Genomic DNA, 20,556 nt, shown 5'->3' with positions numbered 1-20,556 from the left:
CCCATATGTTTTCTGCATTCTCAGCTTAGGCAGCAGGACTATAGATGCAGCTTCCTTCAGACATCTGTGCTCACCTGTCTCTTAGAACAAACTGGAACCACAGATGCACGTGGCTTGACGGATCCAAGTGGCCCATTAAAATGGCCATAACAGGCTTTTGTCAGAGTCAGTTTCCACTCGAGCTGGGCCAGCTTATTTCTTTCTCCTTCTTGGGACATCACTTGAAACACAGAATCGAACTTGATCTTAATTCTTCCTTCAGCATGACACGCCCTTCTGAAAGCGTGCAAATAACAATGTCTGATTGTCATGCTGAATTGTGAACATGGGTTATGAAATGCTCCAGAGTTGGGTGGAAGCCTAATATTAGGTCATAAGTCAACATTTTGTCGAGAAACTCGGTTACTAAGAGGTGGAAAATGTATATCTTTTCATGAGAAAACATGTTTGCCAGCAGGAAAAAATTTCAAAGACTGTTATCTTCCCATGTGGAAGGAGAGAGATGAGTGTAATTTTGCAACCTGGGTCAATGCCCTTTAGGGACTCCTGAAATTGACTTGACCAAGGAAAGAGGCTCTGAGGTAATATTTGGATTGTTCCCTGAGGTGAACATCAATGGGTGGCATGGTGTGTGTCATTTCTTACAAGGTCGTCAGGCACAATTGTGTGAATGGCTATTCCTGGCAGAGGGAGGCCACCACACTCTGTCCACAAATCCTTCAGATGGAAAATTCCTGAGGAGGAGATAAGCCATCATCCCTGGTGGCTCAACTGATAAAGAACTCACTTGCCAATGCAGGAGATTTAAGAGATGTGGGTTCAATCCCTGGGTCAGGAAGATCCCCTGGAGAAGGAAATGGCAATGCACTCCAGTATTCTTGCTTGGAGAATTCCATGCACAGAGAAGCCTGGTGGGCTACAGTCCGTGAGGTCACAGAGAGTCAGACACAGCTGAGCACACATGCCCCATGGCCCATGGGCACTTAGGGTCCCCAAAGAAGCAAAATTTAGACAGACTTCATCTAAGCAGCTATGGCATTCTCTGGAAAATCTCAGTGGACAGGAAGACTCAATTGAACAAAAGCAGGAAAGTGGAATAATACCCCTGACAGTGTCACGAGGCTTGTGGCTTCCCAGCTTGACCTGCGATGTTTCAGCCCCGTCAGCACCTCAGACTGGGATCTTCTAGCATCTAGTATGAGCTGGAGTAGGAAAGAAGAGGGCACAAGGTGTCTTGTCTGTTCACTAGAGAATTGAAACCAGGCTCTTTCCTTCACTGAGAACCTGATACTCTGTTTTAAGCTGGCCAAGTGACAATGTCTAGCTTGCATTTTCTTCCAAAAAGCGAGCAGCTCACATTCCTTATGAGTGCCTAAACTCCAGGCCAAGTCAGGATTATGGCTCAGGGAGTGGTGCTAGTGGTGAAGAACCAACCTGCCAGTTCAGGAGACATAAGAGACAAGGGTTCGATCCCAAGGTCAGGAAGATGCCCTGGAGAAGGGCATAGCAACCCACTCAGTATTCTTGCCTGGAGAATCCCATGGACAGAGGAGCCTGGCAGGTTACAGTCCATAGTGTTGCAAAGAGGTGACATGACTGAAGCAACTTAGCACACTTGCATAGAATTTAAAGTCTGCTATGGATGGGTGTGATGGAAAAGGACATGAGCTGTGGCCGAAGGCAAGTTCCTGATGGAATAATCTGCCACTGTTGTGTGGGTATAGAGATACTGACACCAGAAATCTGTTCTTGTGTGTGAATGCGAACCTACGTGTGTGTGTGTGTGTGTGTGTGTGTGTGTGTGTGTGTGTGTACACTCTTGTGGCGCCATAACAATCAAGACCCTATCCTTAATGGATTCCTCCCCAGGCAGAGGAAGTCTGTGACTTAGATACCAAGTTGCAGCTACTCAGGGACACTGATCCTAGGGCTGTCTCCCTTCTTCTCCTAAAGCAGGGTTCAGTCAAGTTCTAAGTGGAAATTAAATGAATACTATTGTGCAGCCCTCTACATCGCTGATCAAGAAATTTCAGTTCCCTGGGGTCAGACTTTCTGCAGTCTCCAAGGGGAGCTTGCTAATCTGAGAAACAGGTACACGCCGCTGCAACCAGGGGCTAGCTTAGAGCCACGTATAGCTCACCTTACCCATGTCTTTCTGGAGATGTGCAGAGATAGCATCCCATCCTTCTATGTCCAATCGCAGTGAGTGGCATCAACCAGGGGTGGACTCTGCAGATCCGAAAATAGAGTTTGCTGTGCCAGCTGACTGGGCAGGAGAACCGTTCAGGAGGGTCCCCAAATCCAGCCATTGAGATTTCTCGCTGCTCAAAACTAATACGGAAGGCCAGGTCTGCCTAACCGCAAGGTGATTTTGGTCTTGCAGGCAAAGAAGGGGAACTACGCCTTTCTCTGGGATGTAGCCGTGGTGGAGTATGCAGCGCTGACGGATGATGACTGCTCTGTGACCGTCATTGCCAACAGTGTGAGCAGCAAGGGCTATGGCATCGCCCTGCAGCACGGCAGCCCCTACAGGGATCTCTTCTCGCAGAGGTAGGCGTGGTCAGTGAGGAGAGGCCGACAGCACCTGTGCCGGGGTGGGGTTTAACCTTCGTTCAGGGCATGAGAGCCAACACAAACTTGGTGATTCACCACGTTTTCTTCAGCGCCGACTGTGCACCAACGCATGCTCCTCCCCACACCACATCCCCACATCATCCTGGGCCAGGTCCTAGAGTAAAAAGAGGAAGTGTATGTTGCCTTCCCATGAAGCTGCATTGTCTTAGTGGAAGCTGAGATGTAAGCAGGCAATGCTGGAACAGGGCAGTCAGTGAGATATTCTGGGGGTGGAGGAGGGTAGAGGAGGGCATCTGACCAGACCCAGAAGACCAGGGAGGACTTCCCGGAGGAGGTGGCACCTGAGGCCTGAAGGTTGAATAGGAGTTAGCTGGAGATAGCTAGTAATTTAAAATTAAATGAAAGATTAATTGGATCTGGCAAGGTCACAGTGATAACTTCTTAAGATAAATGTTAAATGGGACAGGTTGGTGTAGAGATGTGAACACAAGTGGGGCCAGAGAAGCAAATTGACTCCATATTCACCTGCACAGGGCCTGAGGGAGCAGGTGCTGCCTGCTGTGGCAGGAGAGGGACCTGGCCCTCATTGCCTGCCGCCTCCCCATCCTGTCCAGACCAGCTTCCGGGTAATTAACACTAGCAATGGTGTGCATATTGGGGGAAGGTGGGGGAACAACAATGGCACCCCACTCCAGTACTCTTGCCTGGAAAATCCCATGGATGGAGGAGCCTGGTGGGCTGCAGTCCATGGGGTCGCTAAGAGTCGGACACGACTGAGTGACTTCATGTTCACTTTTTCACTTTCATGCATTGGAGAAGGAAATGGCAACCCACTCCAATGTTCTTGCCTGGGGAATCCCAGGAGCAGGAGAGCCTGGTGGGCTGCCGTCTATGGGGTCACGCAGAGTCAGACATGACTGAAGTGACTTAACAGCAACAGGGGGAACAACACTGTAGACAGGAGTGTTCTGGACTAAGCAAAGACCCGTAGACCTCATCCACCGGCAATGAATATGCCGATCTAGTTTGCATTGGCCTCTTTACTTCCTCTTTAGATTTTTCCGGTGCAAGTCCATCCCTTGAGCTTAATCTTCTCTGGGTTCTTGGGCGTGATCAAGTCTCCAAGTGCTCGGTCTGGACACCTGGCCAGCCTCCTTGAGGAAGATAGTGTCTTGTCATCCATTTCTCGCTCCCCTGTAGGAACTTTCCTTATTCTTTGATCAGGTTACCTGGCCCCACCGAGAGAGTGTAGGTAAAGAGCATGGGTGAGCTTGGTGGCCTTTTCCAAGGAGCCAGCCTGCTAACAGGGGCTCTTGTCCCCAGGGATGTCTAAGCCCACCACTCACGTATGTGTGTGGGGAGATATCCTGGCTAGTGAGGGAGCAGAACAAGACCTCTGCCTTGATCTACCAAAATCCAGACTGTGGCTAAATCATCCAGGTGAAAAGGCCAGGGGGCACTGGGGTTTAGGGGCAGCCCCCACTTGCCTGGTGAGCACATGCTTTCCAGAATTGGAAGAGCGTCCACTTGGAGGGGCCAGAGTTTCTAAAGACCACTCATTTAACATCCTGAAGCTCAGAGAGGTAACGTGTGCCGAGGGCGGCTCAGGCAGCTACTGGCAAAGTTGAGAGGAGAAAGCAGGTCCTCCAAGCCCATGCTGTGCCCTTGTGCTGTCAGATCTGAGACTTCCTACCTCCTCCTACCTCCTAGATGTCGACCAGGCTCTTCTGACCATGAGCACCCAAGCCTAAACCCCATCAGGGGAAAGCCGAGGAGGAGGGCCTGCAACACATTCGTCCAGTGGCTTGTTTGCAAAACTGGGAAAAGGGGTAGAACTAACTAAGTTCAATGAGGCTTGGGGGTTTTCGCTAGAACTTAATCAAATGTGTATCCTCTGCCTCCCTTTGCTCCCCGGAGCAGAGAAGGGTGACATATGAGAGAAGGAGGGGTAGTGGTTTATCAGTTGCTTGGATTAAGGCACAAAGAAAGGATGGCTTTGCTCCAAGATGTATAAGACAATGGCGTTCTTGAGGTTTACCCTATTTGGTTTTCTGAGAGGGGGTGGTCAGGGAATTCCCCAGGCCATCTACCTGTGATCACCTCTCTGAAGCAGATGGTAAGGGGGCTTGTGGGACCAGCACAACAGCATCAGCACCACCAAGACAGCTAATGTGCCCCAAGATAGTGCTCACAGAAGTGCAGGGTCCCCACCACAGAAGGCGTACAGTCCCCATGCACTCAAACTGCTCAGAGATCCCTTGAAAGTCTACTGAAGTGAACACTGACACACCGGAGAGGAGAAAGCTTGGTTCTCAGCTAGATCGTTCAGTGGACATGAACAGCAGTGGCTAGTCCCGTTCCTGTGATATTTCAGCAGGAAGTGATTCATCACTCCCTGCTTTCATCAGAAGGCCACGTGCTCTGTGCCTGTAAGTAACTGCCCCCGTGGACTGTGCTGGCCCCCTGAAGTATTGTCCTTCCTGGGCTGCAAACCTCCCCCACTTCCTTCACCTGGGGAGATGGGTTTGTACCTGGGGGAAACCCTCAGGACTTCAGGTTTCTGACTTACTGCTGCCAGTGATTCTTTAAGAGGCCCCATTATACGATTCAGGCAGAATGGTGAGCCGCCCCTCTGTGGGGCATGCCTGAGAGGAGGAAGATGGCAGGTTCAGAAAACAATGAATACTCCATGCCATTGACAAAAAAAGGGTCCTGTGGAAATAGCAGATCCTGGGCTTCTCTGGAATTTCTGTAGCCTTCCTTCCCTAAGTCCCAAGAACTAAGATATTTTCCTGAATACCAATGTGTGTTGCCTTGCTTTGGTAGAGGACTGGGTCTTTAGGCTACAGTGTGTGTGTGTGTGTGTGTGTGACTGGGGTTGAATGCTGTAGCCCTTTTGTGGACCATGGCGTGCAGAGTAGGCATTCAGCAAATGTTTAGCAACTTAATAGCCATTTATAGAGCACCTACTGTGTAGCAGGCTCCACGGCTATTGACTACAGGAAAGCACCTGCAATTATATCTGTCTGGAAAATAGAAGGACTGGCTTCAGGAAGTGGCTATTATCGCTCTGGTTTACTCACAGGCAGGAGTAGAGATTATTATGGTGTGCATTAGTTTAGCCTTGTTCCAGGAGTCATTCTGTGCCCATGGCTTGTTTTATCTTTCCTCTATTGCTTATGTATTTAAATTTTCCTTTGAATCTGCTTGTTTGTTTTTCTTTTATTCTTTGTTTTCCTATACATTGCCTTACATTCTTCCTGGAATAATATTGGGCATAAAAATGCATACAATTATAAAGAGCAGGAAGAAGGGAAGCGTCAGCAGAGTGAAGCTGCCTGCCTAACATCTCAGTTAGTGAGTGGAGGAGCAGGAACCCAGCCCTACGGCCCCTCTCTGGTCAGTCTCGCACACCCTAGGCTGGAACTGACTCTTGGAGAGGAGAGCAGGCTGACTGCATTTAGCAGCCTGGCATTCTGGAAAGAGCATGGCCCCCTGGGTCAGTGTGATCCAGCTCTGAGCAGCAGTTTTACTCCTTGCTAATTGCAACTGGGGACAATTATCTAGATTCTGAGCCTCAGGTCTCCCATCTGTAAACCTAGAAACTGATTTTCAGGCTGTTGTGAGGATTAAAACAATATAAAATGGTCAGTCCCTACTGCGTTCTCAGTGAAAGGTGGCTCATGTCAACATTGGATGGATGGGGCTGCGGGCCACCATGGCACCAGACTTCACTTTTCTATGCCTTCATTTTCCCCTCTGTAATAATGGGGACATGGAAGTAGCCTTCTCAAAGGCCTGGCTGAGAATTAAACAGTTTGTCAAGCACTTAGGAGATTTCCTGGCACATAGGTATGCAAAATTCATGTGAACTGTTGGCTCCTTGATGAGGTCTCACCACACCCCGCAGTCCAGTCCATCCCATTGCACCCTTTCTTCACACCTCTACTTTAATTTTGTTGTATTGATCACAGCTTCTGTCTCTACACTGACTCATCTAATTATTTTAGTGTCCAAGTAGGTGTGTCTAGACTGTGCTCTCAGCAGCGTCGAATGTTGTACTTGACACAAACCAGATGCTCCTCAAATCAAATGAGTGAATAAATGAACGGTTTGTTGGATTCTAGCAGGAGAGACTTAGGATGTAGTGAATTGACATTTGAAAGAGAGCCTTTTAGCAGGTCCACAGTCTGAGTGTTTGCATCATCCATTCCTGTAATTTCCTGATTTTATCCTCAGTTTGCCCCAGGCTCCCACGTGAAGGATCCTTACATGGTTTGCTATTGGACTTGGTCCATGGGCAGTGGGACAGGGTGGGAGAGGACATGAGAGCTCTGAGGAGGAGAATGACAAAATCTGCTAAGTGCTTTGAGAACGGTGCTTTGACAGCAGAGTGGAGAATGAATTGGAAAGTGAAAAGCTGAGACAGAGAGCCACTCTGATGGTGCAGCATTGTCTGTGGAGGGGCCGGCACGGTGGGGAAGGGACCAGGGCCCCAAGCTTGTGTGGATGAGGCCAGCGCTGTGGCTCACATGGGGTGTATCTTGCAGGATCCTGGAGCTTCAGGACACTGGAGACCTGGATGTGCTCAAGCAGAAGTGGTGGCCGCACACGGGCCGCTGCGACCTCACCAGCCACGCCAGCGCCCAGGCGGATGGCAAGTCCCTCAAGCTGCACAGCTTCGCTGGAGTCTTCTGCATCTTGGCCATTGGCCTCCTCCTCGCCTGCCTGGTGGCTGCCCTGGAGTTGTGGTGGAACAGCAACCGGTGCCACCAGGAGACCCCCAAAGAGGTCCGTTTCCTGGGCCCTGCTTCTCCTTTCTGCAGCCTAGAGGCAGGAAAGGTCCCCTGGGCGACTTGGTGGGTGGTTCTCTTCCAGATAGTATTTGCCCAAACCACTTGTCTGCACACAGCAGTGTTTTATACTGGGGAATGGTGACATTGTTTTATTTTGTACTGAAAGCCACAGAACAAATGAAGGGGGTGTTTTCATGCTTGAACAAAATGCCAAGGCAGCAGGCATGGCCACTAAAGTCGTGTATCTATCTATAGAGCGGGTACAGCATGAGCAGCGCCAGAGAGCCCTTCCCCACCCTGCCCCGCCCATGTGCCTCCACCCTGACCTGGAGAGACCAGCTGTAGGGTAAGAGAGGAAACTGCATTCCTTCCTGGTTCTCCTTGTTCACCCAGGGCCACGAGCCCTGCTCTCCCAGCATGTTGAAGGGGGATCGGCTCCCGTCCCCTCATCATCCCTTCTTCCTCTCTTCCTCCTTGCAGGGCCCAGCCTTGCCTCTGTCCCTCCAGGGACACCCAGCACAGGGACCACTGTGGCTTTGTTCTGATTCCCGCTTCTGGGCACAGTTCCTTCCCTGTGTGTGCCAGCCACAGCTGATTCTGCCCTCCACACTTCCTTCTTTTGGGGTTTTGCTGGTTTTCAAGCTCAATATTTTTGGGGTATGGGGTGGCAGGGGTGGGGAGGGTGGAGTATAAAGTCCTCATGGAAGTTCTCTTGGAACCGATGCCCCTAAGGGAGGGTGGCAAGGTGAATCATTTGGTAATGATGCTCTCCTGGCGGAAGCTATACCCAGGCATGGTAGCACAAGCCCAGCCACTCCAGTGTACTGCTATCATTACCTGATACATACATCTCAGCTACTTCTTGAATCACAGCTTCGCTTATAAATGATGTTGACACAAGCAGGTGTAAATTTCAAACAAGGAGCAATGAAGTAACCAGCATCACGTTCAAAGAGGCAGCATCACCATGGACACCCTCTCTGCAGCCTAGAAAGGCTGGCTGGTCATGGGCCCATACCTCAGTCTGTAACAGAGTCCCTGGCATGGCTGGGAGTGAGGGCAGACCCACCCTTCATAGCAGGCAGTGAGCTCTATGCTGTCATGCTTAGATTTTCCTAGAAAGAGCTTGCTGTTAGATTCAGCATGTCTGAACTGTTCTGAGGACATCCATCTTTCTCTCACATCACCTGTAAACCTCCATGTTAAGGAATGCAAGGCTAGAGTTTCCCACAGACTCAGGGCTCTCCTGTCACTCCTGTGCCACAAGAGAGAAGGAAGGAAATATTTTGAGGAAATATTTGACGAAGGCCCACTGAAAGGAACAGTTAATGATTCTGTCCTGAGCTTCTTTTGCTACTGGAAATGTTTCAGTGAAGTTGATAGCGAACGTTCCTTTGGTTAGGGGAGGAGGACAGGTTTTCCAGTTGGCTGAGCAACGCGCTGTCACGGAGGCACCGTGCTGGGACGTTGCAGGCAGTGTGGAGCCCAGAAGACACAGACCCACTCCTCCAGAATGTCCCTTGCGAGGCAGGTTCTGTGAGAGGCAATTTTGTCTGCTTCCAGTCATGTCTCTTCGCATCCCCTGGTTCAGTATCTAGTGCCAGGTCCAGCCTGGACAACCCAGATGAATTGTCAGTGTGAGAGAGAGGTGACAGGGGGTCGGGGTGGGGAGGCAGGTGGGGGATTACTTGAGAGACATAGAAGGCAGAGGTGAAAGGAGAGGAAGACCAGGGAAAGCATGAGATGAGCTAGCTGAGAGGAACGGCTCCTTTCTTGTCTGAAAAGTTTCCCATCTTCCTATTTGGCTTCTACACAAGCCCAGGATCTCAGACCCAAGAGGATGCAGTGCTTAGAAAACATGAAACTTTCTGCCCAGGGACGCTTGCCTGCTCCAGATAGGAAATAGAGTCGATGCAGACGCAGGTTGAATAAAACACAGCTGCCTTTCCTCCAGCCCATTTGGGTGTTACATGGTAAAAGGAGGGAATGCTCCAGTTTTCTGAGTTTCTGGTTTTCAAATGAAATTTCTGCCTTCCTCTCTCCTTCTTCCTTTAACAAGTATGCCTATAAGGACACAGTCTCTGTCCTTAGGGGGCTTACCTTCGTGTGGGCAGATGTGGCAGAGGTCAGCCAATTGGTTTCCATTGTCCATTGATCAGGGCCATCCTGGAATGAACTACAGGTTCCATCCAGGGCTTGGGGGCACCCAGCCCAGATGGGACATGGTGGAGTTACAGAGGGTAGCGATGCTGGTTAGTGAAGAGTTCCTGGGGCTTGGGGTTGTTAGAATTGAGTGATGACGGATCAGTACTGATCCTCAAGCTGAAGAGGAGGAGATGTTGCCTTTGGGGTAGGGTGACCAGCATGGGGTAGACAGAGTCATCACACCTCCCGGAGCTCTGGGCCATCAGCAAGGAAATTCAAGTAGAGGAGGCTAGAGTGCAAAGCAGAGACTTGCTCTAAAGGACTAGATGCCAGGCCAAAGATTTTATAGCTCATCACAGGCAACAGGAACCAGGAAAGGGGTTGAGACAACAGATTTTAGAGGCATATATTTAAAACCTTTGACAAATAATGATGGTATTTAATCCAGAACTACTTTGTGTTACTGGTTGCCTGTATTTTATGGAGCAGCATTTGCAATTAGGTGAGAGTGTCTGCTTGAGCTTAGAATGCTTCATTTTGGGCCATTGGCCATATTTCTTAAAAGCCAGAAACCTGTCTTTGGGTGGAGTCCTAGTCGTATTTAACAGCTTATGCTGCGACGTCTTCAGAGTTTAGACACCTACTTGGAGAAGAGTAGTAATGTACGTTCAGCCTCTTAATATTCATGTGGATTTGAGGTCATATTTTTTTCTAAGGAATCAGACGATTATGTAGTTATCCAGTGCAGGTGAGTGCACCCCGTTCCGCAGATGCAGTAAAGAGCCACCCTGTAGATTTATGGGGGAAGTGGAGCCGTTGCTCTGAGAATAAAATATTCATGAAATAAAGATGAGAACTGCACAAATGAGAGATGACATGAGAAGTGGGGGAATGAATCGTCTGTCACTGGGCTGGGAGCTTGGAATTCTTGTTGCTTCTGGCCGTGTCTGCTCTCCCCAAGGCCGTGCTTCCACTGCAGACAGGGGCTGACAGAGGCAGGGCAGGGGCCAGGCAGTAGGGGCGGAGCAGCAGCCAGGCTCCTCTATCCTGGCCAGTGGGCTGGCTTTTATCTGCAGACTCCCACAATGCGCTCCTGCTCTCCGGGGGAGATTCGTTGCTGGGAACATTCCCCTCAAATGAACACCTTTCCCCACCTCCATCCTCGAATGCTTCTTCAACTGCATGTAGAGACTTCCTCTCCTGCATCTTTGCCCTCTTCCTTTATGCCAGCTTCACAGTGTTGCTCTGAGGTTCAACGAGGGATGATATAAAAATTTCCTTAATCGGCATCTGACCCTTGGGAATGTGCTTGGTGGATGGTGCCCAAGTGGTTGCTCCCTCTCAAGGACCCTGTGATAGGCCGAAAGGACTGTGAGGAAGAGGAGTCACATCTTAGGGTACCTTCTGTATACCAGGAAAAGTGCTTGTTATCTTTTTCTTTTTATTGGATTAAAACATGAAATACTTATTTCAGAGTTTCTGTGGGTCAGGAGCCCAAGTGGAGTTTAGCTGGGTCTTCTGTCTCAAGGTCTCTCGCTTGATGTAATCAAGTTGTTGAGCAGGGCTGGGGTCTCCTGGGAAGGCTCTGCTGGGGAGAGATCCACTTCCAAGCTCACTCACATGGTTGTGGACAGGATTCAGTTCCCTGTGGGCCATTGGGCTGAAGGCTGCCATCTCTGTTGTTGCTTCTCAGATGCAGAGAGGTTAAGAAGCCTTCCCAAACCAGACTTGGGATCCGCCTCTGTGGCACTATTAGAAATATAGACCCCCAGGTCCCACTCCCTGGATTCAAAACTGAACCTGGGTCTTTTTTTTTTCCCCCAAGGCCCCCACCTGAGTCTCAGGTTCCCATGTTATCTTCTTCACTCTTTTGATTCTCTTCCACAACATTTAAGGAAGGCGTCCATGTCCCTGGAGAAACAGGACTCAGAAGTAGTAGGGGCAGAACTGGAATAGGGATTGTGTGTCTGCCTCTGGGCCTGGCTTTTCCAGATGGCTTGGGGATGAAGGGTGTAACTGAGAACTCTTCCTAAGCCAGAATCCTGGCTCCTAGCTAGGTATTTACATCCTCTGAACCCCAGAGGGATTAGGTTTAGCCCCAATCCAGAAGGGTTCAGAGATTCTGACTGTTGAGCCTGGCCCAATAGCTACATTGCTACTATCGGATCTCTTGGCATGAGGCTAAGAAAGTGAGTGTGTGTGCCTTTTAGTAAGAGGTCACTGAGCACTTATCATACACCAGTATGTATATCAGAACCAACTCACACATCACTCCCCTCTGTAAAACCTCCCCTTGCCCATCGCCATGGGCCTCCTTACCTCTCTGTGTATACACTCATGTTGGGTGTGATTTGAAATTGCAGCTGATGGTTTACCTGCCTGTCTCTGCTTTAAGTCTGTTGGCACTTCTCCACCTCTGCATTCCCATCACTTTGTTCAGTCTCTGGAACAATGAGACCTCTCATTAAGGGTCATGAATATAAAATATCGAGCACTTTCTATGTGCCAGGGGCCAAGATGGATGCTTCACGAGGAACATTAGCTCCTCTGGGAGTAGGAGCTCCAAAGTGTTTACTGAATGAGTGAACCAGTCTGGGATCCTATAAAGAAAACGTTATTAATGTTAAATTGTTGTAGAGTCATTGCACCTGGATCAATGGCTTTCCGTTCTGGCTGCACATCAGAGGTGATCCATCCTGGAGCTTTTTAGAAATACAGATACCTGGGCTCCATTCTCCAAAGGGTTGTATTAGGCAGTTGAGGACAACTGTAATTTCTAGAAGCTGCCCATGTGCTTCTGATAGCCTGGCAAGGAGGAAAACTACTGCTTTACACTGTCAGGCCAAGGGGAAGTTGAGCGGAAAACAACTCAAGGTTTGGAACCAGGCACGCGTGGGCTGTCATCCCGGTGCTCCATTTATCGTAGAATTGTGTATCCTCAGGTAAGTCCCCTTACACCATGTGTACCTGCTGCTACTACATATGATGGGAGGTGTCTGTCGACTCCCTCCTTTCACGGTCCTCCTCTACAAAATCTGCAATTAAGCTCACCAGAATTCTTTCCTACAACATTCTGAAACAGGGGTCCCCAACCTCTGGGATCTGATGCCTGATGTTCTGAGGTGGAGCTAAGGTAGTAATAATAGAAATAAAGCGCACAATAAATGTAACGACCTTGAATCATCCTGAAACGCTTCCCCGCAGATCCATGGAAAAATTGTCTTTCATGAAACCGGGCCCTGGTGCCAAAAAAGTTAGGGACTGCCCATCATACCCTGCGGCCACTTCACTGACTTAAAGTCCAGCTTCTTTGCTTTTACCCAATCATTACTCTCAGACTTCCAGCCAGTCCTTTGGGCTTGAGCAATTCTTTGGAGCAATACTTAAGAAGATCACATTGATGTGTTTCTCCCAGTCCTTTGAGTCTTATTTACCACCTGGTTGGTCTGCGGTAACAGGAGATCACCTCCTACAACTATCCTTGTCACGTGGGAAGTCCCTAATCCCATTTTGTTCCTGCCTAACTTAAAGTAGGAGCCGTTGGACTCCAAACAAAGTCGGTTCTAATGAGTCCCACGTGTAGCCTACTGTTACATAGATGATAGTTTAGTTAATTACCGTTTTCCAGTACAATGTTTTATTTCCACATTGCTGAACAGCGGCTCAATTACCGAACTTTCTCTCTCTTCAAGACAATGCCTGCGAGAGGGTCTCCAGTAACCTCTGCTGGTGCATGAGCTATCATATTTAATGCCAACACAGAGCTGGAATTCAGCAGGATTCATGAATAAATGTCATCAGTGAATTTTATGTCCTATTCAGGGCTGTTTGACTAGGTCAGTTACCTCCAGTAAATTAATGAATGCAGCAGCAAGCTTCTGAGTCTCTTTCCACAGCTGGCATTACCTGGTTGAACACCGAAACCTTGAGATAATGAGGATGTAAACTGATGTAGTGCACATAAAAAAGTCCATTATTTGAATTTGCATAACATAATAGAATGTCCCATTTTGTGTAAAATATAGATAATTATTCAAATCACTCCTGCCTCTTTCCTTGAGCAGGCAGATTATGTCTGCCTCCTGTTTCCTTGGCCAGGAGGGCACCAGAAATGACTTCATGTAGGCTCAATCTGGTCCAAGAAGACAGTGTTTTCAGAGTTTCCAAAGAAGGTGGTTTTCTCCCGTTGTCTGCACTTCCCCTCTGGCCTCCTAACCACATGCCTGATGGAACATATTGGGAGACTCAAAAATGGGCCATATGTGTTTTCCAGGGAGGTATTTGCCTTGTGTGTGTTAGTCTCTCAGTTGTGTCTGACTCTTTGGTAGACTGTAGCCCACCAGACTCCTCTGTCCATGGGATTCTCCTGACAAGGATACTGGAGTGGGTTGCCAGTTTCTTCTCCAGGATATCTTCCCTACCCAGGGCTCGAATCTGGGTCTCCCACACTGCAGGCAGATTCTTTACTGTCTGAGTCACCAGGGAAGCCTACTCATTTTCCTGTCCAGTTAAACATCCAATGTAGGGAGCTCAAGATGGCACCCTCTTCTTCCAGGTGTGACTTTGTGTTGGGTCTGCCAATTGTAATGGGCTTCCTAGGGGGTGCACCGGTAGAGAATCTTCCTGCCAATGTAGGAGACGCAGGAGACTCAGGTTCCATCCCTGGGTCAGAAAGATCCCCTGGAGTAGGAAATGGCAACCCACTCCAGTATTCTTGCTTGGGGAATCTCAAGGAGGGAGGAGCCTGGTGGGCTACAGTCCATAGGGTTGCAAAGAGTCGGTCACGACTGAGTGACTGAGCAGGCACTAGCCACAGTAATAGACTTTGAATAGAATGAGGTCCCACCTGTGTGGAGGGAATGGATTTCTTGACTGCCATTTGGAGCAGGAAGGTCGGCGCGGAAAGTCTGTTCAATCAGAGTGGACGTTCTCTCTGTGTCTTGATGTGGAGGGGTTATAGGCTAAAGAATAGCCTCAGTGGAAACGAGACCCACCGCAGGCTTTGCAGCCTCCTTGAAATGGGTTCATTTGTCCTTAATTGGAGGCAGGAAAAAATATGGATTTAAAAATACTACTTATTCAAGTGCTTTCTTTCCAAAATTCTGACTCTAGAGTAATTGGATGTTCTCCACATCCACACGGCGGTCTAGATCAGGGGCCCCAACCTTCAGGGTCTAACGCCTGATGATCTGAGGTGGAGCCGACGTAATAATAATAGAAATAATGCATACAATAAATACAATGCATTCGAATCATTCCAAAATCATCCCCCATGCCCTGGTCCAGGGAAAAATCGTCTTCCACAAAACCAGTCCCTGGCGCTAAACAGGTTGGGGACTGCTGGTCTAGATGCTTTGCTGTTACCTGGCCGACCCCTCAGCGCTGTGATTATTATGCTAGACTCGCGCCTGTGCCCTACGTCTTTTATAACACTACCCACCAACCTCCTCTCCCTTGTCCTTCACTGCTAAAGGACTTCATCTTACAGACCTCGTTTGTTCACAAATGTTTCTTTGGAAGATGTTGGTTGGTTTGTCTTCCCCCAAAGCTCTCCTTTTCTCTGCTTGCCTGGCAATAGGTAAGAGGGCTCCCCTGTTCTCAACTCTCTGTCTCCCTCTGGCTTTCTTTGGCAGGAAGTTATCCCTTCTCTACCTATAGACCCCAACAACATGAGGAACATCTCCTGAATACTTGTCTTGTCTGAGTGTTCCATTGACTATGAAAAGAAGGGCCAAGATCTCTTCTCTAAGAGAGAAGGGGGTCTTCCCTTGTAGCTCAGTCAGTAAAGAATCTGCCTGCAATGCAGGATCCCTGGGTTCGATTCCTGGGTCGGGAAGATTCCCTGAAGTAGGAAATGGCAACCCATTCCAGTATTCTTGCCTGGAGAATCCCATGGACAGAGGAGCCTGGTGGCTACATTCCACAGGGTTGCAAGAGTCAGATACGACTTAATGACTAAGCCACCACCAGCTCTTCTCTAAGGCCAGATTCCAGAGTGAATACAGCTGGGACCACGACATTTACTTCCTACTCCAAATGAGTCTACTTTTAAACTACTTATTTCCATCCTCAAAAGGATTCTTAAAGCCCTGAAAAGAACATAGAAAGGAAGTAAAGGCAAGATTATGCAACTAACTAGTTCTTCCAGTGATCCCAGGACCACTTATTTGGTCTTCAATTTCCTTCATCAGCTAAAGCACTCAGCTTGTTTATTCTTCTAGCTTTGCTGGCTGCAGGGAGAAGGGAAGTTTGTATTATTAAACTTCAGAAATGACTGAAATTCTCCTTCACTTTCTCCAGCTTCCAGGCTTTCTGGTACCTGTCTTGTGTCCTTCATTTATTTTGAAGTGCAAATAGCCTGTAGATACAAATATTTACCAGCACAGCTGTGGCACTGGCTGACACACATGAAAACGCTGACCAGGAGCTCATCAGGAGCTCAGAGCAGCCGTGAGAAGCCTGGAGAAGCCTGCCCGGGCGACGCGCAAAAGTCCAGGCTTGTCTGGAGAGCTGGGAGGCAAGATCCAGAAGGGGGATCATGCAGTGCAAAGTTTCTTGAACTGTCGCCGTCATGGACCATCAAGCATCTTCTTTGTCTCTTTATCTCTTTGTTCAGAACTCAGATGCAGTTCTCTTGTCCTTACCTGGGTCATGGTCCTGCCTTTTGGCTACAGGTAGACAGGGAACGGCCACACTGTTATCCAGTGGGGGAAAAGCAGTTCCCAAAAGTGAAACAAAACAAAATAAAGTAAGGTCTTCTTGGGAAGGGAGAATTGATGCTTGATGGCTGTCAAACAGCCAGTGTCTAACATAAGAGTTTGTTGTTGTTCAGTCGCCAGGTCGTGTCCGACTCTTTGCAACTCCACGGACTGCAGCATGCCAGGCTTCCTGTCCTTCACTGTCTCCCAGAGTTTGCTCAAATACTCAAAAATGGAAACAAAGCATATAAACAACACAAGGAAAAGACCAAGATAGCACAGAGCTTGGTTAACCATACTATAACTTAATTAAGAAGAGAACTTGGATTTGGTTTGTTAACATTTTACAAACTGTTGAAGCAGTCCGTGAAAGATGTTGTATGTACCATATTTAGTCTAAGTAAAGCCCTAGTACCCTTCCCCCGATTCCACCCATTTGCCACCCAGACGTGTCCTATACTTGGAGCTGGTCTGCCAGCATCAGCAAGCTGAGCTCTGCTGTGTGGGGCTTCAATTCACTGGAATCCTGGCTTTGCCGATGGGACCATGTCAGTCATTTCTGATGTAAATTCTATCTGCAGTCCGATCTCCTCACCATAGTACCTTCACCCCCACACCAGTTGGCTTTCTTTATCCTCTTTTTCATGGCCTGGAATGAGCTCCTCATTGTTGTTCGAGTGTTGTCAGATTTCTTGTTCTGGGGAAGATAGCAGATCTCCCACTAGAAGCCAAGCCCTGTGTGCTGGTCATGACCTCAACAAGGTGGTAGAGAGAGCAGTGACCCTGCCTCCTCCAAGCCAGGGGGCACTGGGAGCACAGAATGGACGCCAAAGGCAGCTTCCTTGCCTGAGGAAACCTGGGATGAGGCTTTACGGGGGTTAGACTTCTCCTCTGAGAGGGGAGCTCATGCCAGTTATTCAGGCTTGCCGCTTCCTGGGGAACCAGCCTTAGAGGAGCCCCGAGACTCACTGAACTGGCCCTTGGGTTTGTGTGGCTCCCTCTTTCTTCATCTGAAATCACATTCAGGGCTTTTACCTTTCATGGTTATTCCTAACGAGCGTAAGGGTCAGCAGGGGACAAGTTTCTCTCTCTGCTGTATGAAGACTGGCGTTAGACAGCCTGTGATGTCCTGTTTTGGAGCAAAGCTGCAACATGGTACTTCTCTTGGAGTTTGACACCAGGGACGCATAGGTGAAGGGACTAACCTTGCCTGACACATAGGCCCTAATGCTGCCTGAAAATGGGACTGCAGCTTCTAATACCTCATTGAGGGGTTGGTATGGCTCTTCCATGGACATCTGGTTTTGTACCCCAAGTCACTGGGGAGAAACTGAGGAAGTAGATATATAGTCTTTTTCTTTAAGGAGCTTTCAAGTAGTTTGGCCTCTTTGACTTATTCTGACATTGAAGACAAAATACCAGTGATATATGTTCTGTTTCTTAAGCCAATAAATAATTGAACAAACAAAATATTTTCCTTGATACCATCCCCCTTACGGCGAAAGAGGTATACAATTCACTACATGGAGAATCAGCTGTGAGGGTCACCCATCTCGGCAGCCTCAAACCTTCACAATATCAGGAATGGCAGCTGATCCCGGGCAATTCCCTTTCCTCACCATCCCATGCCCCATCCTCATCCAGGCCCCCAGCCACATGAGCTTCCAGACAGGGACAGGCCCCCTCCCCAGCATCTCTGAAGATTTCGTGTACTCCAGGCTTCCCATGCTGCTTCTGCTGCTCACTGGGCTTATGGCTCGGGGAGGCCATTGACCTTCCTGAACCCAAGCCTCCTTTTGTGTTCAGTGGGGATGATCACACCAGATCTTTTGAGCATTGTAAACACTAAATTGCAAATCCATGGGGCATATCAGGGGCTCAAGGACCACACCTTTTTATTTCCATGGGACTCCTTTCTTCCATTGCTTCTGCCAGTTGTTCAAAGCGTCTTCTCCCAAGGGTTGCCTCTGGGTGTGATTGGTCCTGAGCAGAGTGCATTTGGGGGGCAAATGCTGCAAAGCCCTTCTTGCTGGGTCCTTGCTACCTGGGAGCAGTGTCCTAGGCTATTGTTATTCCAGGTAAGCAGGGCTGGCCATGCAGTTGGGGGAAGGTGGGAGGAATGGAGCCCCACTTGACCCTACTGCCCAGCAAGCTGCGGTCTCCAGCCTCCCAAAGTTTGTAGAAAACCAGCTGGGGCTCCCGTTAGGGCTTGGCCTGACCCTCCTCCTGTGCTCTGCCTTAGGACAAAGAAGTGAATCTGGAGCAGGTCCATCGGCGCATGAATAGTCTAATGGATGAAGACATTGCTCACAAGCAGATTTCTCCAGCGTCCATTGAGCTCTCGGCCCTGGAGATGGGGGGCCTGGCTCCCAGCCAGGCCTTGGAGCCCACGCGAGAGTACCAGAACACGCAGCTCTCGGTCAGCACCTTCCTGCCGGAGCAAAGCAGCCACGGCACCAGCCGGACACTCTCATCAGGGCCCAGCAGCAACCTGCCTCTGCCACTGAGCAGCTCGGCCACCATGCCCTCCATGCAGTGCAAACACAGGTCGCCCAACGGGGGGCTGTTCCGCCAGAGCCCGGTGAAGACCCCCATCCCCATGTCCTTCCAGCCCGTGCCTGGAGGCGTCCTTCCGGAGGCCTTGGACACCTCCCACGGCACCTCCATTTGACCGCGCCGCCTGCCCTCCTGCCCGCCCATCCACCCACCCGACCAGCAGAGCTTTTTAATACCAGAAAACTACAACACAAACCACACACACGCGCGCGCGTGCGTGCGCGCACACACACACACAGAGACTCTTTCATTTTTCTTGTATATACGTGTAAATAATGACAGAATGGAGTGGGGTAAAAGTGTATTTTGAATATTCCCAATTTTCGAAGTCAGTAAAAAAAAAAAACAAAACCTGTATGAATGACTTTGTAAATTTTGTTCTATATGAATAAAATGGCAAATTACTTGTGATCATTCTGAAGTGCCAAAGAAGCCCCCTGTTCCTGGGCCTTTCCGAGGGCGAGGGCAGGAGGGGCGATCAGAAAAGGGCGCCCCCTGCTGGTGGAGAGGGGACGGTGACCGGCCAGTCCCTGTAGAGGAGCCCGGGGCGCTGCCTCCTTCCCGGTCTCATGGCTCCTGCCGTTGTTCCTCTGCCCCTGGCCTTTTTCCCTTTAGTCCTCTCACGTAGATAAAGGGTGAGCCTCGAGCCAGCGTTGGCCTGACCCCTGGGTCCCTGTGCTGTAGAGGGATCCACTGTGCCAGTCAGCCTGGGACTGAGGAGGCTCCCGGGACCGGAGCTGTCCCTCTTGGTCACCCCACTTCACATCGCGGTGTGCCGTGGGCCCGAGAAGCGCCCAGGCCGATACAGCCGACTCTGAGGACTTGGAGGCCGACGTGTTCTAGGGTTATCCTGTTGGCCTTGTGTGTGTGTGTGTGTGTGTGTGTATGTGTGACTTTCTTTTCTTAATAAGAAGCATCCACAAGGAATCTGGGAGGAAGAGGGTGGGTTCCACCATTGCCTCAGGGAGGCTGAGCAGAGGTGGGCTTGGCTTCTCCCATGGGAATTGGAAGATGTGAGGTCTGGTGTGTGGACCAGGTGAGGCGGAGGGTGCGAGAAGCCAGGTAAGGGGAGAATATTCACTTGGGTGTGGGCCTGTGTTTTCAGGTAAAAGGATCCTGTTGGAGGAGTGGAGAGAGGTACTGCAGGTGAGCAGACTAGTGCTCTAGGGGATGCGAGTGCCCACAATAGACCAAAAGGACCATGTTCCTGCAGGTAAGAGGAAGCCTTGGCTCTTACAGAAAGAACAGTGTGACATGTGTGATGCGGAGATAAGTAATTCCCAACCTCCAGAGAAGAAGCTCCAAAGTGAAAGGATGTCTCTGGGTCTTAAACTCCGCCAACAGTCTGCCAGACAGGGCTGAAACCCAGCATGAGACTTCACGTCCCGCCTTGCCACCTGCTCCGAACCAGAAGCTCTCAGGCTGTCATCCAGCCCATGGCAGGGGCTGTCCTGGCTGAGGGCATTGTCTAGTCTCTGAGCTCTCCGGCTCTATCCCCGAGCTGATAAACCTGCTAGGAAACTCTGTTTCTTCAGGCTACGACAACCTGATAGCCCTGCCTCCCTCCATTGCCCTTTCTGGGGCAATGAAACTGTAGAATCAGGGAGAAGAAATGACTCTAGAAGCAGTCATTCAAGTGCTCTAAGCTGTATGTAACTATATGTAACTTTAGCTCTTTTTCTTCTGAAGACAAAGGTGATTCTGCTTTCCTAACCTGCCATGGTGCTGAACACACCCCACATCTGGCACCAAGAAGGGCGGGGCTCCCTCCCCCAGCAGTAATGGGG

General features: G+C 49.5%; 1 protein-coding gene across 3 annotated transcripts in view; it reads left to right on the top strand.

The window, feature by feature from the left end:
- The window catches only part of GRID1 (glutamate ionotropic receptor delta type subunit 1), a 688,259-nt gene extending 669,079 nt beyond the window's left edge, over window positions 1–19,180 (top strand). For 2 of the 3 annotated variants that reach the window (XM_025284872.3, XM_025284871.3), the window contains 3 exons: window positions 2,384–2,550; window positions 7,125–7,365; window positions 18,456–19,180. In XM_025284872.3, the coding sequence (XP_025140657.1) occupies window positions 2,384–2,550; window positions 7,125–7,365; window positions 18,456–18,884 (837 nt within the window). In that variant the 3' untranslated portion in view covers window positions 18,885–19,180. Of the gene's footprint in view, window positions 1–2,383; window positions 2,551–7,124; window positions 7,366–7,625; window positions 7,717–18,455 lie in introns of all 3 variants that reach the window. The other variant, XM_044942388.2, reaches the window with a different exon arrangement.
- The last annotated feature ends 1,376 nt before the right edge of the window (window positions 19,181–20,556 follow it).

This window comes from Bubalus bubalis, chromosome 4 (assembly GCF_019923935.1).
Source record: "Bubalus bubalis isolate 160015118507 breed Murrah chromosome 4, NDDB_SH_1, whole genome shotgun sequence".
NCBI classification, from domain to species: Eukaryota; Metazoa; Chordata; class Mammalia; order Artiodactyla; family Bovidae; genus Bubalus; species Bubalus bubalis.
This window is presented reverse-complemented; position numbering and strand designations above follow the sequence as displayed.